The sequence below is a fragment of the Telmatherina bonti genome, assembly GCF_933228915.1.
Source record: "Telmatherina bonti genome assembly, chromosome: 9".
In the NCBI taxonomy this organism is placed as follows: domain Eukaryota; kingdom Metazoa; phylum Chordata; class Actinopteri; order Atheriniformes; family Telmatherinidae; genus Telmatherina; species Telmatherina bonti.
In genome coordinates, this window is record NC_136627.1 from 26,391,205 (window position 1) to 26,413,693 (window position 22,489).

At 36.6% G+C, this 22,489-nt stretch overlaps 2 protein-coding genes across 2 annotated transcripts; one reads left to right on the forward strand and one right to left on the reverse strand.

Moving 5' to 3' along the window:
* Positions 1-4,561: 4,561 nt before the first annotated feature.
* On the reverse strand, positions 4,562-9,090 carry LOC306760210 (zona pellucida-like domain-containing protein 1; the record flags this gene model as incomplete). The annotated part of the gene is made up of 10 exons (XM_079246009.1): positions 4,562-4,698; positions 4,844-4,873; positions 6,748-6,850; positions 6,950-7,121; positions 7,242-7,322; positions 7,405-7,502; positions 7,592-7,664; positions 7,766-7,950; positions 8,149-8,578; positions 9,077-9,090. The coding sequence occupies 10 exons, from the start codon at positions 9,088-9,090 to the stop codon at positions 4,562-4,564; spliced, it is 1,323 nt and encodes a 440-aa protein (XP_079102135.1).
* Positions 9,091-16,801: 7,711 nt separating this feature from the next.
* On the forward strand, positions 16,802-22,279 carry LOC306760540 (heat shock cognate 71 kDa protein-like). Its single transcript, XM_079246427.1, has 9 exons — positions 16,802-17,199; positions 19,149-19,358; positions 19,447-19,652; positions 19,797-19,949; positions 20,346-20,901; positions 20,976-21,178; positions 21,268-21,466; positions 21,555-21,787; positions 21,887-22,279. The coding sequence occupies exons 2-9, from the start codon at positions 19,154-19,156 to the stop codon at positions 22,073-22,075; spliced, it is 1,944 nt and encodes a 647-aa protein (XP_079102553.1). The 5' UTR covers positions 16,802-17,199; positions 19,149-19,153; the 3' UTR covers positions 22,076-22,279.
* The last annotated feature ends 210 nt before the right edge of the window (positions 22,280-22,489 follow it).

Consider the following 22,489-nt stretch of genomic DNA (forward strand, 5'->3'; position numbering starts at 1 on the left):
CGTGAACCATGTAAGAGTTTAATTTGGGGTGTATTCATTGCAGCCTTGGTAGAAAATAAAGTAATAAAACAAACTCTTTTACTTCACTTCATTTCAATTTTGTTCTTAAAGAAAATTTTGATTGTCTCATTTGAAATTAAATTTTTTATAAATAAAATAGTGAATTTTAGTTATCACTTAGTTGTCAAAAGTCATAATATTTGATTACTGCATTTTGGCAGTGAAATCCAATTTTTTTTTTTTTTTTTTTTTTTTTTTTTAAATAAACATTTTGTGTAATGTAATTAAAGGTGTTGCCAAAGAAGTTTCCAGTACTGGAGAGATTCACATTTGGGTGAAAGAATGCAAGAATCTACCTCTCATCCGGGCCACCATTGATCCATACGTTAAGTGGTGTGTTCACGAATCATTCTGCTTTAAGTAAGTCAGAAATTTATTTTACACGCTGTGCAGTAATTCTCTTTTTGTCACTGGCCTTGTTTTAAGCTTCGTGCTGCCAGATACGAGCAGGAAAAGTCGACAGAAAACACGTGTGCTGCGAAGGACAGCAGATCCAGTGTTTAATCATACCATGGTGTATGATGGCATAAGTGAAACTGACCTAACTGAAGCCTGTGTGGAGCTGACTGTCTGGGACAGAGACCGGCTTGCAAGCAACAAGCTGGGGGGCCTGAGGCTTGGAGCTGGAACAGGTATTCAGTGGAAGAATCTTATATTTGAGTAAGACATGATTAGCTGATTCAAAAACATTTAAGCTCAAGTGGGGTCAAAAACCTGGTCGTGTCATTATGAGTCACACTGAGCCACCGAGTTATGCACTTATGTATTTAGTGTGTCAGGTGATGAAATGATCCTCTTGGTCAAGTTGTGTTACTATTTCCTAGAGTCTAACATGATAATTTTATGGTCTTCTCTCTTCAAAGGCAAAGAGTTCACCCAAACAGACTAAAGTCCAGAGATGTTCAGTTACATAATTAAATACAGCCAAATAATTTAAATGAAAGCATTAACATCAAGTTAACAACAAGGAGTGTTTTGATATTTCACATGACCTTTGCCTCAAGTTATTTAATGGCGCTCATCTCATCTCATCAACTTTTTCCAGAAGTCCACTTTACCACAGAAAACAGTAGCTAACTGCAGACTAAAATTTTACAAAACAACATTTATATCATCTGAAACCAGAAACTGATGATTACCAATGAAGGTGTGATCTATTTAAACTTTGAATAATGTTTCATGATTAAAGTATTTATCACAAATCAATTGTGAATGACTTTCAGTAATTGCAATGAAGTTATGAGGCAGAATATTTAAAAGCTTTTACTGATTCTCCAACAAAATGTGGAATTCCTTTAAACAAAGGTTACCAGGGATTAATGATGTGTTTTTCTGCAGGCCGAAGTTATGGAGCTTTGGTGGACTGGATGGACTCGGGTCCTTATGAAGTGGCCCTATGGGAGCGTATGATGGCTTCCCCGAATGAATGGGTGGAAGATGTGCTGCCACTGAGAATGCTGAATTCTGCAAAAACTGCTTTAAAATAAGTATTCCAAATTATAAAAAGACATTTATTTTTTATTACTGCTGATAAAAACATTGTAAATGAATTATTTTACAGATTTATGCGTTCATTTAAGCCAGCCATTAAAAAAAAAAAACTATATTTCTTTAAAAACTCAAGACAAAAATTCAGTTCAGACACTGGAGTAAAATGTTGCTACCCAAAGTTTACTTTCCTTTTTTGTTGTTTTTTTTTTTTTTTTTTACAGTACAACACGGTGCTTCCCAACAAAACCAGGTGTGCCGAGTACAGTCGTATGTCTGATAACATCACCCAGATTCACTTTGAGTTTTATCTTTAGTGCCAGTTCACAACAGAAGTTTCTGATGACTTTAAAGAGAAATCCAACAAGTTCAGTTCAAGTCCAGTTAAGTCCAACTGAATCCAGTTCATTCCCGTTCAGTCTAAAGTAATCCAGTTCAATCTAGCTCAGTGCTAGAAACACAGTGCTTCAAATCTTCAGTTAAATCCTGTGGGTTGAGGATCCACAGGCCAGCGACTCACAGTGGAGAGGAAGAACAGACAGAAACCTGCTGCACAACTAAACTTAGACAGAGCTGCCATCTATCCCGACTGGTTGGGACATGAGTGGATAGAGACACAAACAAAGATGAAACCATCCAGTCAGGGATTCCTACGTGACTGTCAGCACGTTCTTACACACATGACTGGATGTAATGTGGTCAAAGTTGAATTCAGTTAACCTTTGACTGGTGTCAGTCCCTGGGCTCACCCAGCAGACTGCTGCTTAGTCCAGTAACAAACTGTTCCTGCTAGGACCAAACCACCGGATATAATGCATTTCAGAGTAGTGGCACAGATGTTGGGGTGTGTGTGACAGTGCTCACAGTTGAAACCATATCAATGTTGTGTCCTTACAAGTGATCTTTATTGCAGCTGTATCCTCTAAAAATCGGGCTTCTCAGACTAACATTTGTTTAGTTTATTACAATTGTTAACTATAATGTTACAGAGCAAACTGTGTTTGACATTATATGGCAGTTAATATGTTAACCACAAGTGGGATTAAAGAAATTTGATGGGTAAAAAAAATCCTCATGTCCCTTTTTTTCTTTATGAATAAAAATAAATAAAAGTTTATCATGCTGGGTTGAAAATTTAGGACTATTACATTTATGATGACCTGTGCTTTATCGGGCGACATACTGAAGTTTTAAACGAGGTTTAGCAGCAGATCAGGATCAAACTTAATAGGTTTTTTCATTCTCTGCATTTTCAACTAGATGTAAATAGTATATAAACTCAATGTAACTAGAAGCACTCAGGGAGGGCAGAGCTTTGCCAAGCCAGTGATTGCAGCCATTATTTTTTAAATAGAAGCTCAAATGGTAAAATTGCCCACATCTGTCCATAACAAAGAATCCTTTAAAAAAAATTCCTAGAGCCAGACAGTGATCCGGATCACCCCCAAAATCAAATGATATGTTCATTTTTGAGATTTCCTGAAAATTTAATCAGAATTTGTCAAGACAAACAGACAGATGGACATACAAAACCAATGCTGGCAAATACATGACCTCCACCTTGGCTGAGGTGAAAATTTAATATTGTCTCAAAAAGAATTTGTCAAAAGATAACACTTTCATAGACAGCTTAAAACTGAAACTCTGAACATTACATCTTCTCAGGCAGATGTGAAACCAAAAAAATAAAAGTGAACTATAATCTTTCTATTTTTATAAGTGTCAAAAATTTTAGGCTCAACAAACCATCCTGACCCATTAATCCTATATCCTATCCTTTTGATCTGTCTGCCAGAGATCATCATGGTTGAGATCATAAAATGATCCATTTATACTCACACAAGGTCTTTCCTAAACCGAATCAGGAAGCTTTCCCCCTTAACCTAACCAACTTTGCCTGAAAACTATTACTTCTAGTTTCACAATGGATAAAATCTTCTGTCTTCTAGGTTAACATCCCACAGAAACCACCCATCCACCATTATTTTAAACTAGTAATATGGATAAGGTGCATTATTAATTTAGACTGACCTGATTTAAAACAATGTTATCAGTTAAACCCTTTTGCATAATGCCCTTGTACATGGGAAGTGTTGTGATGCATTTGAGATACCTGAATTATTTATATAATTGCTGTCTTTGTATTAACAGTAATACAATACAGTAATACAAAGGAATATGTGAGTGTTTAGAACATTTTAAAACAAAGAGGCCATCCAACAAATATTACAGGAGACCAAAACAGGAACTATAATTGTGTCATTATCATATTATAATATAATAGGTGTTTGCAAGTTTGTTTCTGAGGCATGAAATAGACTATAAAATCCACTAACACATATAGAAAGGTATTAAAACACGTCTATTAATGCAGAATATATTAATTCAATCATACACTTTCGTTTGGTTATCTGAGGTCAGGACAGGAACGACACCAAATCTACTATATTACGAATAACAAAGATACACTGGATTCCAGAAAAAATGAAAGATTTTCATATTTATTCTGTATTTCTGTGTACCTTAATAGTAAGGTACTTTACTGACAAAACAAGACAGTAAACAAACTGTCAGATCCATGCAAACTTCCCACATAATTGGTCCAATGATCACTATTTTATACAAACAATAAAACATTCTCCTCAGTGAAAACAATCCCAAAGAACAGTTCTAATTGATTACCAAAACATCTCAATGTGAGGCTGAGAAGCTAAATAAAACTAACATTTAATTACAATATACCATTATAATACAGATATATAAAGCCCTCATCTTCATATTAACTATGTGATTTGTACTGATTATAACATTGTGTGAAGAAAGCTGGTGACCCCTGTATTGTGACATTATGTTGGTGAAATGATAAGCCTACAGTAATGAAATGCAACATGTAGATGCGTCCTTTCTAGTGTCCCTTATGACTATCTAATGTAAAAAGGGTCATGCTTTGTAGATGCATTACGTTCACTGTTTGGGGGTTGAATAAAAGGGCTCCATTCTCAGTCAGAAGATGTTATGGAATGTGATTTCTTCTTCGTTTTATGTAGAGCCCAAAATAAACAGTCAGGGCAGCAATGAAAATAGCAATGATGACAATGCAGATGATGACAGCCACCAAAGGACTGCTGTAGTTGACCTCGGATGATGCAGCTGTTGGCCCAGGAAAGAAAATGAGAATTAATATCAGAGTCAAACATTGCAAAATGAGCAAGAACCAAAAAGAAGCCCGTAAGGGTTCATATCAGAGTACATGCATACAGAAATGAGGATCTTGAGATATAATTCAGATTCTTACCTTGAGAAGCTGCAAAAGGTTTAGCATCTCCTGAAAAAATAAACCAAGAAACCAATTAAACTTTGCTACTAGTCACTTTTTCTTTTACAGAGCAAGTTGTCTGCTTCAGGGACAAGTTTGTGGTAAAAATGCTTTTTCACTTTCTTGGATAAGAGTTAGATAAGTGCTTCAATAATTCTCGAATTCAACTTTCCTGTTACATTGAAAGACCTTGTTAAATTCAGTGTCTCTGGGTCTACTTTAATGCATCAATACAATTTAACTCCAAAATAATCTGAGCCATTACCATAGCCTGTATTCACTTTGGAGCCTTCCAAAGCATTTTATATCTAAAAGCAGTTTAAATGTATTTACATGAGTCACATCAAGAAAGAGAGACTTTACACTCTGTTGAGGATATGAATTTAAAACTCACATATCAAATAGCTGTTTGCTCCCATATTAAGATGTTTTTTTTTTTTTATTCCAATCAGAGAGTTGTTTTTTTAATATATAAAATCATAAAAGAATGTACTGATATCTGTTCTTGAAGGCTAAAATAGCTTTCAGTGACATGCTTCAATAAAAACATGCATCTTCAGCTGCTTCCTGAGATCCTGTTTTTACCAGAGAAACTATGTGTGTATTTAACCTTCCCATTAAACCAGTGTACCTTTAGGTGAGCTTAGCTTACTGCCAAACTTGAAAACAAAGTAAAATAATTTGACTTGTTGAGTAAAAACAACAAAAATCAATCCAACGACCCCTCCAAATCTTCCTTCCTTAACTTACCAGTTGCTTACTTTAGTTTAAGTTCACTTAAAGCATCTAACTGAGCACCATTTGCTTAGTTTTACTCTGAAACAATGAATATGAGTGTTAAAAGTCATCCTATTCAGATCTGGTCATCTTTAGTGGCCTGATCCGTTACCAATCACCCTTCTGCACCAGTATTTTAGTAAATGCAAAGTTACCATGACTTCAGCCTTGAGTGTAAGATACAATTTTCAAGTCAATTATTAATGTTAAAATAACAGAAAGACCACCGGAAACTACTATTTAGTCACTGATTACACAGACATATCAGTTGGTGCTCTACATAGCATGAAAAGACTTGAGAATCAAATGGGAATTTACTAGAACTTATATACACTGCAGCATCTCCTCCTCCTGCAACTTCTCTCTTCTTATTTTACCGTCTCTTTCTCAACAGAAGATGTGAGGATAAATTTTCATCTCTTTTGGGTGTCAAGACACCAGAAAGGAGTAGGTTTGAAGTATAAATATTTAATAAATAGTTTATGCTCAAATTGATTTTCAAAAGGTTAAATTAAACAATATTGAGATTGTAAGACATAATGCTCTCAAGCTTTGAACCAGAGCAACTGTGTTATCATAAACATCAAACTCAATATTATAATGAAGTGATCAAAAATGTCTTATGTTCTCTATTTTTACATTTAAAAATTTTTTTTTTTAAATGCAGCATCAAAGGACCAAAGTTTAAAATGAGGACTTTTTGGTCTATTGTGAGTGATGATACAGTAGATGAATAGCTAATTTCTCAATCCAAGGAAAACTGCTAAAATAAAGTACAATCCTAACAGATTTAAAGAATGCAATCTAACTTTCCTTAAATTTCCCAATGAAGTTGATAATATATGGTTAGTATATATTGTATATAGTATATATATAATATAATATAATATAATATAATATAATATAATATAATATAATATAATATAATATAATATAATATAATATAATATAATATAATATAATATACTAAAGTTCCTCAATTGATGAGAATAACAGACATAATTTTCTATTTGCTCATGACTTACTGTTATGTTCACATTTTAAGACTTTATTTGCTTTACTAAATAGATATCTTTATTTGTGGTTTTCCTGCTCTGCAGACATACCAGAGGTCTGTTCGCCCACAAGTATTGGAGGAGAGCTGATTGTAGCATTGATTGGCACATCATCCGCCTCCCTCTTTCTCCTTCTGTTTTTAGATCCACAGACCTATAAAAAAGGAGTAATAGTGAACAGACCTTAGCGCAAACAGTCAGCATTGTGTATTGAAAACTGAATAAGTTCTAAAAATACGCCAACTTTACTCACAGGCACCAATGAGCTACAGGTGGATGCTTCACAAAGTCTGGTGGCACAGTGCAGGTAGAAGGTGGAAACTGTAAGATTTTTGTGCATCACAAATCTGAACGCCTCAAAGGAGAAATGTGCTTTCTGTGAAACCCCATTGAGCTCCACTTTAGTCTGCTCATCACGCTCGCACCTTGGGTGCAATGAAAGATAAATGGGTTATTGTAAAATGGAAGTACATGAGTTCCCTTGGAGTTAGGTGTCAGTGTGGGTAAAAGGTTTTACTTTGTATGGTTTTATCTATGCAACTCACCCCACAAAGAGGTCATAATAGGCCGTTTGCATTGGAAATGGACTTGTTGTAGCATAGCATCTGTCCAACAGCAGGTTAAACCTTTAAGAACACAGAAGCAGAATTTAAAATAATCTTTGTACTGATAGCCCTGATTTGGAATAAACTGTGAAGGTGTAAGTACCTCTCTGTCAGATTGGTAGCTTTAACTGCAACATGAATCTTGGTTTTAAGGTTGAGCCCTGTTTGTGGAATTGTTAGTATCTCTTGGTACTGAGCATCCTGTTCCACAGAAAAGAAAATAGAAAATAAAGTTATGTAAAAGCTTATAATAAATGCATAATGATCCTGTAAGCTTGAACAGGTCTCACTTTGTAGAGCTGCATACTCAGCGTGCTGATGAAGCTACCGTTGTTGTCTCTGATGGCAACATTCACGCCTGATCTGCATTGAATAAAAAAAAAATCCATGATATTTTTAAAGTATATACAGTTTCAGTGGTGTTTCAAAACACTTAAGTTTTTACTGTCACACTTTATACTCACACGCCAAGTTTTGTGTTGTTGAGCAGGTACTGCATCGGATAGTTACAGGAGAACTTGTACAAGATCTGCGGGCGATAGGTGATCATACCCGCAGAAGGGTCTTTAGATGTAACCGTGCCAGAGATGTTCACAAACTGGACATTTGAGAAATCAGCAAACTCTCCAGTTCCAACTTTACTGCTTATCTAATTAAAAAAAAAATGGAAACATGAACTTTAGTAAAATATGCACAGATTTAAAATGAAATATATTATCATGACAGAACCAGAACTAAACTTTCCTCCAGTTAAAAATAATTTTATTTTATATTAATCTTCCAACGTGCTTGAATCATTCAATAAATCATCTATAAGATCAGTAGCAGAAGGTATTGAACGGTATACCTTGTAGTTATTGCCGCAGACTGAGAGGGAACTTTCATTAATAGGGAATCTGAATTTTAAAACAGGTGGCGTGACGCTCCAGTCGGCTCTCCCAGAACACTCAAGTCTGTTCTGATTATTGAGAACCATATGTGACTCGTTGTAAAGAGCGTGGTACACTGGACAAATGTAGATGGACAGGTCGACATACTGGGTGCCGCAGACTACAGTTATATCAGAGTTTTCTGGAAGACATAAAAATACAAGAAGCAAATCAAAGCAGAAGTTTGAAAAGGACAAAATGCAAAGCGAAAAATATGGGAAATAATTCAAACCTGGAGGTCTGTTTGTGTCACTAACAATACATTCATTTGGTATCTGTGCATCAGCCCGAAGAATTAGGCCAAGCTGGCACAAAAGGATGACCAGCTTCATTGTTGTCAGTGGGGACCTGTGAGAAAACAGGAGAACAAAGCATGGACCCATTTCTTTCAAAAAGACGTGCTTTGAAAGAAAACTTTTAAATAATGGCCACATTTTTTGGGGATGGAAAAGGAGTCAAGTCAACCTTTCTGTACAAAAGTGAAAAGCCCAGAAAGGTAATAGAGTTACATGAGGCCATTATGCAACAAACGGTAAGCAGTCACTCGCAGAAACAGAACATATGTGCATTGTAGTTAAGTTCAAAGAAAAAAATTCTCAATAACAAATTCAATTATATCTCAAACGATAATTTCTCATTAAAACTTTAAAATGTTAGCATATTAAGAAAACGTAATACTCTCAGATTTGTCATTTTATTTAAAATGCCATTTTCTTTTGATTAATAATACAAACACCATATTTATTCCATTAATGTCAAATTTTAACATTGGGTTTGAATCTTACACATCATAAAGAATATTGTCTAAAATATCAGACCTACAGATTAGATCTTGTTGGGACTTACCTGTACGTCCACATACTGCATCATGCTCTCCGTCAGCACATCGCTCCATTTATATTGCCAGGTGAGGGAGGCAGGGAGGGAGCACAAGTAACCTGAACTGAGTTCTGAGTATTGCATACATTTTTATTAAAACAAAACAAAACAAAACAAAACACTTTTTCCACTTTGACTAGAAATCCAACTGCAAAATATTTTCACCAGAAATTGGTAATGTAAAGGTTTTGTCATAAACTATTCTTAGTGGAAGCAATATCTAGTGCTTATACAAATACGCTGATTCTTACAAAACAAGTAGTCAGTAGTGTAATGTTATTCCACTACAGTAAAAGTACGACAAAAGTCGTTGTTAAATTAAGTGTTTTAAATGAGAAGTATACAGTTGGCTCATAAAGTTAGTCGAGTATAATAAGTAGCAATTAAAGGGGCATTCTTAAGTGAAAACTCAGGCATGAGCTACCATCCCCTGACATAAAAACACATGATTTCACTTTTAAATTGAACTTTAATTTTTTTTTTTTTTTTTTTGCTTTAATTCAGTTCATCTGAAATAATCTTCACTTACTAGATTTAAAATCTGATTAACTTCCTTTGAATTACTTATATCACAAAAAGATTGTCATGGTTTCTATTGGCATAATTTAAAATGTTTTGTCTTTTGGCCGTATGTCTGCAGCTTGGTCATACTAGTAATTTAGAATAGTAGAATTTATTTCTGCTCATTCCATCATATTCATATTCATCGCTAAGTTTCAATACTTATTGAGGAAAAAACTGCAAAGTGTGGTAGGTCTCATCCTCTGTTGCTCTGGTGCTCAAGGCTTGCTCCTGTGCTGCCATGATTAGCTCCTCTGCCATTCAGTCCAACCATCTCTGGCCATTAGTAGGATTTATTTATTATCCACCAATTCACTTATCTGTTGGTGCAGTGGTTTTTCCTCCTGTGATGAACTCTGAAACTCCTTCTCATCCAGTTTCCATTGCCTGAAATATTCACAAAGTTCTTCATCCCTTGGGATGGTCTTCCTGATGCTTTGATGTTTCATCTTGGATAGTGGCACTGATGATCTAGGGTGCTGAGCCCGAGTGCCTCTGGACACTCGATTTGGGGTGAAACCCTTCTAGTATCGTGAGCAACTTTTATGTTTTAGCCTCTGTGGTCTGAACTTCCACCTTTGGCCACCTTATTATCCAGCAGGGTATCTGTTCACTAGCAAGCCAGCCATGCTAGCTGGCTTGCTTGCAAATCCCAAATCCTTTTACCCAAATTCTTTTTCTTGCCACTGAGCTGACTTCTCAGGACCCGCCTTACTCGCTGCAGATATTTGACCAATTCAGTGTTCCTTGTGGTGTCTTCATGGTTACCATTTGCTTGTGGTATTTTGAGGTACTGGTAGTTCTCTTCAGCATCAGTCATTCTGTCCTCTGTGATGCAATATTTCCTGTATGGACTACCGTCCCTCTCTTAGTTGCCATTTGGCCACATTTATCCAGTCCAATTGACTTTCAAATGTCCTTGTTGTAGATTGTGGTGGTGTGGAATGATGGATACCAAAGTTTTTTAATCAATACTGATGGAAATACTTTTTGCCCCTTAAAGGAAAATCATGATTGTAAAGTGTGCATTCAGGTTTGTTTTTTTTAAATTTTATTTTATTTTTTTTTATTACAAAAGCAGTATGAAATAGGAATAAAACTCAAACTGTAAAGAAATGCTTTTAAAATAATAAGAAAATATAGTAATGAGTAAAAAAAAAATCTAAAATGATTAAAATACAATTTTCATCAATTTAAAGAAAAATTATTCACATTTACTGAGTAGAAAATTAAATAATTCTATTTTCACACGGTAAAATGTATTTGATTATGTTTTATGCATTTATTTTATTACCTAAAACTCTCACAAATGAAAACAAATGGCATATTTTGTATCAGCAGTAGCATGTTGGTATTCAGCTGAAAATAGATTTAATGTTTAATATATGATAATAAAATCATTGTCATCTGAATAAATAGTAATTGCTACAATTTTTTTTTTTTTTTTTTTTTTTTTTTTTTTTTGGTGTACCAAACTTTTTTTTCATTTGGTTTTTTTTTTGTTTTGTTTTTTTTGTTATGTTGTGAATAACAGATTTTTTTTTAAAGTTTCAGTTTTTCTTGGAAAGTTAAAAAAATTCAAATTAATCATTTTTGGCATTAATGATGCAAAACAAAAGATATATTTTGTTAACTCAGTACTTGTTGGAAAAAGGTGCTTAGAAATAAATTAAAGTGATGATGGTGTAAAGATCTTGCTCACTGCAGTCATTTTAAAGAAATAATTCAATTTTGTTATTAATTTCTAGATGCTATTATAAGTGAAATGTATACTGATACAGACAATGTGTTTGTCGTGTAATTCCTTTATTATATTCATTAAGTACAACCTTTCTGGCTATACAGATTCTTGATTGCTTCCTTGTGTGTCTAAGAAAATACGTATAACGTATACACACAAACAATGCTGCACTTGTCACAGGCGTATGAAAAACCAGGATCACAGATCAGATCTCAAGTGTTTTCCCTCGAGATATTTTGGTGTGCTAAAGTCTCATGTTTATTGTTCATAGTGCAAGTTTTATAATGTTTTTTGTTTTGTTTTTTTGTACACTTAAAATAGTGTCAGTGCTGTTTTTGTATCCTGTCCAAACAAAAGACACACCCATTTTAGACACAGAGGGACTCCTGGGACCCAAAAGAATGGTACCATAATACAGCCTGAGGATACATCCTGAATAAGGTCCCTGATAGACTTACTTTGGTGTATCTCATATCAAATGCCAGTTTTAATCTCTTCATTGTTGTCACTAAACAACATTTGTCTGCTAGCAATGCCATCAGTGTTACTCAGGGTACTTATTCTCAAATTTAGACCCAAAGGCCTTTAATGTGGTCACTCTGGGGAAAAAACATTTACCAAAGGCTAACACGCTTGGCTGATTTGGTTCAGGACCTCTACATAAAGCAAATGTTTTTATACACGTGTACGTGCTTCATTAGGAAATCCACAATAAGATTCAGCTGGGATTTTGCCATAACTTGAGTGTGATTTGACAAGGAATTAAACCTCAGTTTGTATCTGAAAGTCAAGCTAATAAACTGTAACATAAACACAAATTATTAAATGTTTACATCAGAAAAGATTAAATCAAGTAGGACATGTTGTTCTCTTCTGAGCAAACCAACGCCCATCGGAGGTTTTGATGACCCATAGATACTTGACCTGCCTTATCACTGATATATCAGTGTCAAAGTGACTCTATACAAGTATGTGGGTCAATAAGTGTTACGACCCAGACTGCTAGGGCAATTGAGCCGCACAAAAGAAAAACCTGTGGCCAGGTGTACATGTGGACCAAGACAGATTTATTGTCCAAGGAGGAAGACAAGGCAAGAATAGGCCAGGAATGGCCTCAAAATAGCCAAACCAAAAGCAAAACAAGCCCGTAAAGTGGTTATCCAACAAAATACAGCATTGGTTTAACTATTCCAAAACAAAAACTAACAGACACAACAGGACTGGATTTTATACAAAGTCAAAAAGTCCTTCCAGAACTACAACACGTTAGAGCCACAACACAGGCTGAGGGCAGACCACGACTGAGCCAGTGGTAGCCCTTGAATGAAAGACTCCTGGTGTCTTTTAAGTCCTGGTGATTAGTGGAGTCAGCTGAGTCCGGAGTTCCAATTATCCAATGGGCAGGGTGCAGATGAGCAGGTGACATGAAGGACCAATCCCAGCCAGAAGGCAGCAATCAGAGTTGTGTTTGAGCAGGAATCCCAGCTGAAGGTTCAGAATTAGTAAACTGAAAAACAATACAGGCAGCCATAACAATAAGAAAAAAAAAATCTTAGAGGAGTTGCATCAACTTGTCTGCATTTCATGAAAACGACCTTGACTCACATGATGTGGTTTCAAAGCACAATCTCTATGTAGAGAAGACCTATAAATGAATCTTGTTTAACATCATTTGAAGTCAACAGTTCCTATCAAGTACACACAAACAGGAGAAGCTTGAAACAACAAGGACTAACTCCAAGACTTTGTTTTCCAGGTTTGTAAAAAGTATTTAAACATATAAAAATACAGCATAATTTGCTAACTCTGGTTTGCTAAATGCATCCGAAATTGTAAATGGATAACTTCCCACCCACATTCAGTCACACAGCATTTCCAGGTCACTTCTCAACTCAAATAATATGTGATTTTAAAAGCATAGCTTATGCAATCACAAAGTGACTGTGCAGTAAATTCGGATTTGCTTGAATATGCAATAGTGTCCCACAAAGTAAGAGGCATCAGACTGTCTTGAAGTTTTTCACACACAGTTGATTGTGTGGCAGCATGAAACACACTGCAGTGAATAAAGTGATCCTTTTCGAGTGCATACTGATTCAAGCTGAATTCAGATTAAGTGATGGCAAAAATAAACATCTATCCACTTGTTAATCAAGGTGTGACTTGACCTTTCAGCTAGCTTTTTTTTTTAATATCATGGTTCATTATTGATCATGCCACACAAAACAAGCTATGCAATGAAGAAAATCCCAAACTCGAAGTCAATTTAATTTCACACCCAACTGATCCTCAAGAATATATTCAGGAAGTATGATGAAACCTTGCAATGATGCACATGAAACCTAAAGTAAATCAGTATTTCCCAGGGTTGCAGTTTCTGGAAGCTTTCTCTTTGTGCCCTGTTTTTTTCTTTTTTTAAACATCCTTTACACTATGTGAAAAAGTATAGGTACCATATGTCTCATGTGTCCTAAATGTAAATGACAGAAACATGAGAAATAATAGACTTTCAATGGACAACAAAGACAGTACTGATATTTACAATGAAGCAAGAACAGCACTAATGCATGTGTCAGGGGATAGTTTTGTTATAGGTATGCAATGAAAAAAAAAAAAAAAACACTTCATAACACTTCAATGGCTGTTTATGAAAGCTGTTCTTGGGAATATATTAGGTAAGATTATTAGCCTGTAATCACAAAATTGTGGCAAATGTTTTTCTTGTAATACTTTTAGCAACACTTAAATAGCTTGTTTTTGCATTAATGATGTAGAGGCATAAAATCTAATATTTATTCAGTCATTCATTTTCCTAACCGCTTAATCCTATTCAGGGTCGCGGGGAAGCTGGAGCCTATCCCAGCTGTCTTAGGGCGAAAGGCAGGGTACACCCTGGACAGCTCGGCAGTCCATTGCAGGCTAATACAATATAAGGATATTTTTTAAGTTTGATTATTTAGCAATAAAAGTATAAATTATTTAATTTCTTTGGTTTTTCAAGCCCCGAAAGCCAACTGCAACATGAAAAATAGTTTTTTCCCCACAATAGAAATTATGACAACAATCAATGTGACCCCAAAAAAGTACTTTTTCTGCTCCACTTTAGTAGAAACATGCACATAATACCTTTTGTTTAATTTTAGAATATGAAATTTCTCTTCCTTTCTCAAACACTTCTATAGGGTCATCTTAACTTTAAACTATTAAATTGTTTAGTTTTATTTTATGATAGGATTTCACAGAACTATTGCCTGTAAATAGACTGCTCTGTACTATGAGTCACACGTAAAACTAGATTCATGCAACACCCGAGTAGTGCCAGCATTGTAAGATGTTGTGAGAGGAGATGCCCTGTTTTTTAGAGGTCATATCAGGACACATGTACTGCATTGTAAAAGTAAACCAATCCCAATGTAAGTTATAAACTTGATCATCTGTGACCTATTTGACCATTTTCTTTTCGAAATACAGCCTGTGAACTCAGTGTTTATTATAATCTATCAATCAAAATATCAATCTATCAAGTAGGACTTTTCTGGTGATCATACATAGTCACAGTGTGACTACCACGCCAAGTAAAAAGTAAAAATGTGTGCTCACCACTATTTCACCAGAACACAGTGAGCAGACTGTATTTCACTTTTACTGTAATCATTGCTGGCTTTGCCGTGGGGGCACAAGGGAGGTAGTTCCCTTGTCTGATTGGCCACACCTGTCCTATTCACACCATGACCGTCTGGTTGGTTGCCAGAGAATTTCCCATATTTTAAAACCCAGAACTTGACAGGTATGCCCCTACCGACTGCAAGTGAATACACCCAAGACATTAGTTTGATCTTTTGATTGGTTCCCTGCATTTGGTTTGAAGAAGCTTTGAAAACATTTGCTGATGACAGAGGAAAAGATGAGCTGCTGCACTTTTGCATGATGGAGACTTTTGTCATAAGAAGTTTTGAATTGCATGAAGTTGGCTAACACCTGTGCAAAGTGTTAAAATCTACTTGCCTTAATTAGCATGGAAAATGTTTGTGTGGTTTGAGAAATAAAGAGAAAGAAATTAGACACTTATTCTTTACTATAGATTTATGTCCAAAGACCTTAAACTGAAAATATGCTGATTAATGCCATCTCTACAGATTATAGTGAACATGCCTGTGTTATCTTAAACTAAACCAGACAAACTGTTAAACTAGGTTATCCACATTTTAATTTATTCAACATTTCAGTTACTATTCAACTACATAAATAGTAGTTTATCACAATTAAATTATACTTTTGTCACAATATGTTTGACAGGTGATGAAATAGAGAATGTTGTCATGAAAAAGAAGTCATAGTTTGGAGCAAGGACGATGCAGGTCAGACAGACACAGAAAGGGCCTGAGTCAGCCTGGATGGAGGGGCCATCATGTGTAGAGATAACTATCCAGGGCCAGAGCAGTAACCATAAAACTCCATGTGAAAACAAATAAATAAAATAAGTGATGCATTTGTATTTATTCCATTTTAATGTAATTTATTTGTCATTCTGTCACAGCTGGATGAATTAAATTACATTATTACCCACCCACTCCACTGGTGGCATTTGATTTACTATCCACTACAACTTCCTATGCCACATTGTAAAACTGTATTTTTTTTTTTCTAAATATGATATTGGTTAAAGAGGTATTAACTTGGTTTCAATCCATACCTTTAGGAGCTGGACACATCTGACTGACAACTGTTCAGTATCATATAGCAGCAGCACACCTATCAGCCCTACCTCTATTTGCTGTACCCAAATGTCCCAGGGGGATTATCAAAAAAAAAAAAAAAAAAAATGTAATCAATGCAACATTTCAAGTCTATGAGGTTATTTCAAAATGACCATTGCATAGCAATGACCTAGTCCTACACTATGCTAACATTGTCTGTGGAGAATAATTCTGTAGCTAATTTGGAAACTTTTCAATATTAACAGATATTTTCTCAGGCAAGAGCTGCAGGTCCTACACAACCAATCCTGACAACTTTTGTACTCCCTCAAAAATTGGCACAGGGGTAGTAAAACAGTTGAAATGAAACATATTTATTTTATGCTAATAGATCATTTTTATCTTCTGACAGATTTTTTCTAGAATCCTCACTTAAAACAAACTTGTTCTGTTTTCCTGGTAGCAACAGTTGTGGAAATCAGGCAAAGGATTTTTTCAATTGGACAGTCTGAGGAGGCAGGAAAATTGCTGAAAGATGATTGGCCAACCTCGGTACTCCTGCGTTCTAGAGAATTCTGGGTGGGGAGGGTTTTTTTTTAAGACGAGCGGCCGCTCCAACTGACACAACTGGCGATTGGACGTCTAGTAAACGGACACCGACGGCGCTCGAGACTCCCACCACTCCCAGTGCTACAAGGCAGCCAGTTGCACCAGTTGCTGCAATCAGAAACTAAGAGAGTGTTTAAATTAAACAGAGCTGTGTGGCGGTAGGTAAAAGTTAATTTTAACAATAAATATTTGTAGCCCGCGAGGTGGACGTGAACTTTATAGTAGTACGAGTTTCTGAACGTTAACGTTAAAGTTGACAAGTGTTTCGTTTAATGTAAACTTTGGCTTATTTGATTTAAAAAAAAAAAAAAAAAAATCTTATTTAATCTCCTCAAATTCTAACTTTACGTTTACCAGTATTAAGACAGACTATCCTGTCGTGATAATAAGGCTGCAAAAGTTTGCTTCTCTGATAAGTTGTTTTCGACGCTGGATGCCACGGTGAGATTACACCCAGACTGCATCTCTTATCCCATTTCTAGGTAGGTATGTTTGGAAAGTTGCTGACGCCAGGGACCTTTCTTGACATTTCTATCGATATAAAATCAGCTGACAATCAGGAAAGATCCGGAAAGTTCGCAGCTCTCTAAAACACGTGGTGACACGCCCTCCTGCTGCTGTTGGCAGCTCAGGCTCATGTTGCAGCATCACTGAGATGCTGCTTCATCCTGCTGCTTACTGCTGGTGTCATCACACCCAGGCTCCTAAATCTAAGTCATTTTTTATAACTGCCATTGCTTTTTATAAGTATGTGATATTAGGAATCAAGTTGGATAGTTTAAATCGATCAATGTGATAATTATGCATATTTTGTCATGAAAGCATAGCGACCCCAACCAGCAGCTCCTAGATAAATGTAGCTTAAAGCAGTTTTTGTTGTTGTTTTTTTCCCCCCACCCTTCCTTTCAAGAAGATTGGTCTGACAGACATCAGTTTTTTACTTTTGCTTAACTTGAATGCTACTTTTCTACAGTCAGAAATTTGTATGTGGGCTGTGACTTGCATTTTTTGGGGTTTAATGCATTTAATTACTTTAAATCATTAAATTGTTTGAATCTGTGAATCTGTTAAATGTTAAAGAACACTGCTAATCTGGATAAGATGTAGGGGTTTGGTAGATGAATAGGGCTGGACAAAAAAATCCACTCACACTCATGCAATGTGTAAGTATAATCTATCAAGCTTTTGGTCATAGACCATTTACAGAAGAACTTAAAAATGGAAAAGAAATATATATATTATATACACACACACACACACACACACACACAGACCGAAGAAATGCACAATAGCAGAAACAGTCTAACGTCAGGCCTCGGAGATCATACAGTTAAATTCAGTTCAGCTTTATTTGTATTGCACAACTTCACAATAAAGCAAAAGACTTGAGTGGATGGGAAAAAAAGCAGATGTCTCAAAATTCTCACTGAATCTGGTTAAATGATAAATTTGGATTTATTGCACATCAGTTTATTATTGTAAAAGATGTTTTCCAGAGCTCAAACGGATACCCTCACATGTAATATAGATAACATTTCAAAGGCTGAGCTGAATGGAAAAACTGATAATCATCCCCTCTGATCATTCAAAAACTCTTGCTGATTTTACCACAGTGTTGTGGTACTCAACAAAAACAAATGAAAAAATCTGAAGTGAAGTCAGCAGACAACATGCATTATTTTTCATGGCCAGCAGATGGTGACTCATTTGGTTGCAAAACTTTCTTTTTATGAGAAGATTGCAGCTACAGAATGTGATTGGCCCTAAGAGAAGTCAGCAGAGTTTGATGGTTCGTCTTCTGTATGCTGTAGCCTTGCAACCCTGTTTGAGAAATACCAGTGTTAGTAATGATTCCCTTTTGGTTCAGCATAAAGCCAGTATGACAGTGTGTTGATAAACAGTCACTGTAGCAACAGTAAACAAGCTATTTAAAAGAAGGAAAAGCTGATTTCAAATCTTTTTCAGGTTCCTCAGCATTGTGTCCCGATGAACCCTTTATAATGCCTTTTTTAGATTTACCTCAAAATTGTATATTAGAATACATATTGTATAATGGTAACCAGAAAGTGTTTTAATATTCTTGCTGTCATAAAATATTAAATACGATAGAAACCTACATGGTAAGAAACAGATCCTTCTAAAATAAAGTTACTTGTTTTCTCAGACTTAACATCAATGTAGTCCGTCACCATAATGAAGGCAGTTTATGTTTGAGGCATAAAAACAGGTGCTGTGGACTTTCCCTAACAGACTAACAATGTTTACGCTTCTGTTTGAGAAGCTCAGACTCCGTTTATAGCCTTGTTACCCCATACCACAAATGTGCATGATGACATCTGCCTACAAAACATACCAGGAGGGTCATTGAGCCACATAAAATGTCACTCATTTTACAATTCATTGGTTTTTTTGGTTTTTTTTCTCTCCTCAGGAGCCATGTCCAAGGGACCAGCAGTTGGAATTGATCTGGGCACTACCTACTCCTGTGTGGGAGTGTTTCAGCATGGCAAAGTAGAAATTATTGCCAACGACCAGGGAAACAGGACCACACCCAGTTATGTTGCTTTCACCGACACAGAGAGGCTGATTGGAGATGCAGCCAAGAATCAGGTGGCCCTGAACCCCAATGACACAGTATTTGGTATGATTTATTTTCTCCTTTCACTGTCTTTTCAAGTATAAATGACTCTTGTCTCTACTTATCAATAGCATCTTTTATTTCCCCTCAGATGCCAAGCGTCTTATTGGACGTCGTTTTGATGACAGCGTTGTCCAGGCGGACATGAAGCACTGGCCTTTTACAGTAATTAATGATGCTTCACGCCCAAAAGTAAAGGTGGAATATAAGGGTGAGACCAAAACCTTCTACCCAGAAGAAATCTCCTCCATGGTGCTGGTGAAAATGAAAGAGATTGCAGAGGCCTACCTTGGCAAGGTACTTTTCCATACCAAACAGTAACAGAGGAAGCTGAACACTATGTCCTGTGTTTGCTGGTACTTATTTGATGTAAAATGGTTAAAATGTGTTGTCACAGTGTTTCATCATAATCTTTAACCTGCAAGTGTTCCTTGTTCGCAGACTGTAACAAATGCTGTAGTGACCGTACCTGCCTACTTCAATGACTCCCAGCGTCAGGCAACCAAGGATGCAGGGACCATTTCTGGCATTAATGTCCTTCGTATCATTAATGAGCCAACCGCTGCTGCCATAGCTTATGGCCTGGACAAAAAGGTAAGATGAACACTTGGTCTCTGTAGTGTTCTGGTTTTTTCTTTTTAATTCTAGTGAAGTCTTTATGTGAAAGGTTATTGTGGAGATTATCATTAAAATGTCAGATAAGGCTCTATGACTAGTTTCAACCAACATTTAGGACCATTTTGCCTTATGGCTTTCCAATTTTTTTTGTTTGTTTATTTTTCTAATTTAATTTTGGGTTGGTTTTTTTTTTTTTTTTTTATTTATATATTTTCTTTTCAACTTTGACTTATAGAAAAGGTGATGTTATTGGGTCACACAATTCCACAAATTTATAAACACATGATATCCTACCCTTGAGCATTTACTGGTCCCTTCAGTTGTTTTATTGAATAAATTCGAAGTCTCAGTCATGTCATTTTGTAATTTCAGGTTGGATCTGAGAGAAATGTCCTCATCTTTGACCTTGGTGGTGGCACATTTGACGTCTCCATCTTGACTATTGAAGATGGCATCTTTGAGGTGAAGTCAACAGCTGGCGATACACACTTGGGTGGGGAAGACTTTGACAACCGCATGGTGAACCACTTCATTTCCGAGTTCAAGCGCAAACACAAGAAGGACATCAGTGATAATAAGAGGGCAGTGCGACGTCTGCGGACAGCATGTGAGAGGGCCAAGCGAACCCTGTCCTCCAGCACTCAGGCCAGCCTCGAAATTGATTCCCTGTATGAAGGAATCGATTTCTACACTTCCATCACCAGGGCAAGGTTCGAGGAGCTGAATGCAGACCTGTTCCGTGGAACACTTGAGCCTGTAGAAAAAGCTCTCCGTGATGCAAAGATGGATAAAGCTCAAATTCACGACATCGTCTTGGTGGGGGGGTCCACACGTATTCCCAAAATCCAGAAACTGCTGCAGGACTTCTTCAATGGAAAGGAACTTAATAAAAGCATTAATCCTGATGAGGCGGTTGCCTATGGTGCAGGTATGAGCCTTGTGTGTCTGAAAACCAAACGGTAGATAATTTCCACAGCTCATTTCCACATGTTTGATCTGCAGCTGTGCAGGCAGCCATCTTGTGTGGGGACAAATCTGAGAATGTCCAAGACCTGCTACTGTTGGATGTGACTCCGCTGTCTCTGGGCATCGAGACTGCTGGTGGAGTCATGACAGTGCTGATCAAGAGAAACACCACTATCCCCACAAAGCAGACCCAGACCTTTACCACCTACTCGGACAACCAGCCGGGTGTGCTCATTCAGGTAAGAAAACTAAGAGTTTTTCCTTTGCATTTAACAAAGAAAAGGACAAAAAACCAGACCTCTTATATGGGTTAACCTGATATTTGCAGGTGTTTGAAGGTGAAAGGGCCATGACTAAAGACAACAACCTGTTGGGTAAATTTGATCTGACTGGAATTCCACCAGCTCCTCGAGGAGTTCCTCAGATTGAGGTTACTTTTGATATCGATGCCAACGGCATCATGAATGTGTCTGCGGTCGACAAGAGCACAGGCAAAGAGAACAAGATCACAATCACCAATGACAAAGGTAGCCCGAAAAGCCTACAAGCTCTTGTGGAATATGAGGCATAGTCTTATTTGTTTACATTAAATTGATATTTTTCATTGCTAACCAGGCCGCTTGAGCAAGGAGGATATCGAGCGTATGGTCCACGAGGCAGAGAAGTACAAAGCCGAGGATGATGTGCAGAGAGAGAAGGTTGCAGCCAAGAACGGCCTGGAGTCTTATGCCTTTAATATCAAGTCCACAGTGGAGGATGACAAGCTGAAGGACAAGATCAGCGAGGAGGACAAAAAGAAGATTCTGGACAAGTGTAACGAGGTCATCTGCTGGTTGGATGGAAATCAGGTCGGTTTGTTGGCTTTTGCAGATTAAACTTGAGTTATTGACGTACTGAATTTAAAGTGAATATTAATGTCGCCTTCCTTTTATTTTTCGACTCTTCAGACAGCAGAGAAGGATGAGTTTGAGCATCAGCAGAAGGAGCTGGAGAAAGTGTGTAACCCCATCATGACCAAGCTGTACCAAAGTGCAGGAGGTGTCCCTGGGGGAATGCCTGGTGGCTTCCCTGGAGCTGGAGGTGCTCCCGGAGCAGGAGGAGCTACTTCTGGCCCCACCATTGAAGAAGTTGACTAAACTACAAAAGTGGCAGGACCTACATGCTCAAATATATTCTTTCCTTTTGTAAAAGGTGTGTGTGAAGGGTTACCATGTTAGTATTGTTGCAAAGTTATTTAAAAAGTCAAGAACTAATAATTGTTCTTTGGGGGAGTTGTCTTGCTAATATATTTTGTATGCCAGGCATGAGGCATCATTTAGATCCTTTTCTTGGTATCTATGTTCCGCTTAAGCAGACTTGCTGATGTTTACATTACCAGTATTCTCTTGGTTACTCTGAAAGTGTTTCTTAGCTACTTATTCAAACAAAATAAAATATTCTTTTGACTTTGACCCTTTTTTTTTTTTTTTTTTTTTTTTTTTTTTTGGTCCATTATTTTAAAATCTGCCTGTAAAATGTGGCCCAATAAGATTTAGTGATCATTTTGGTAT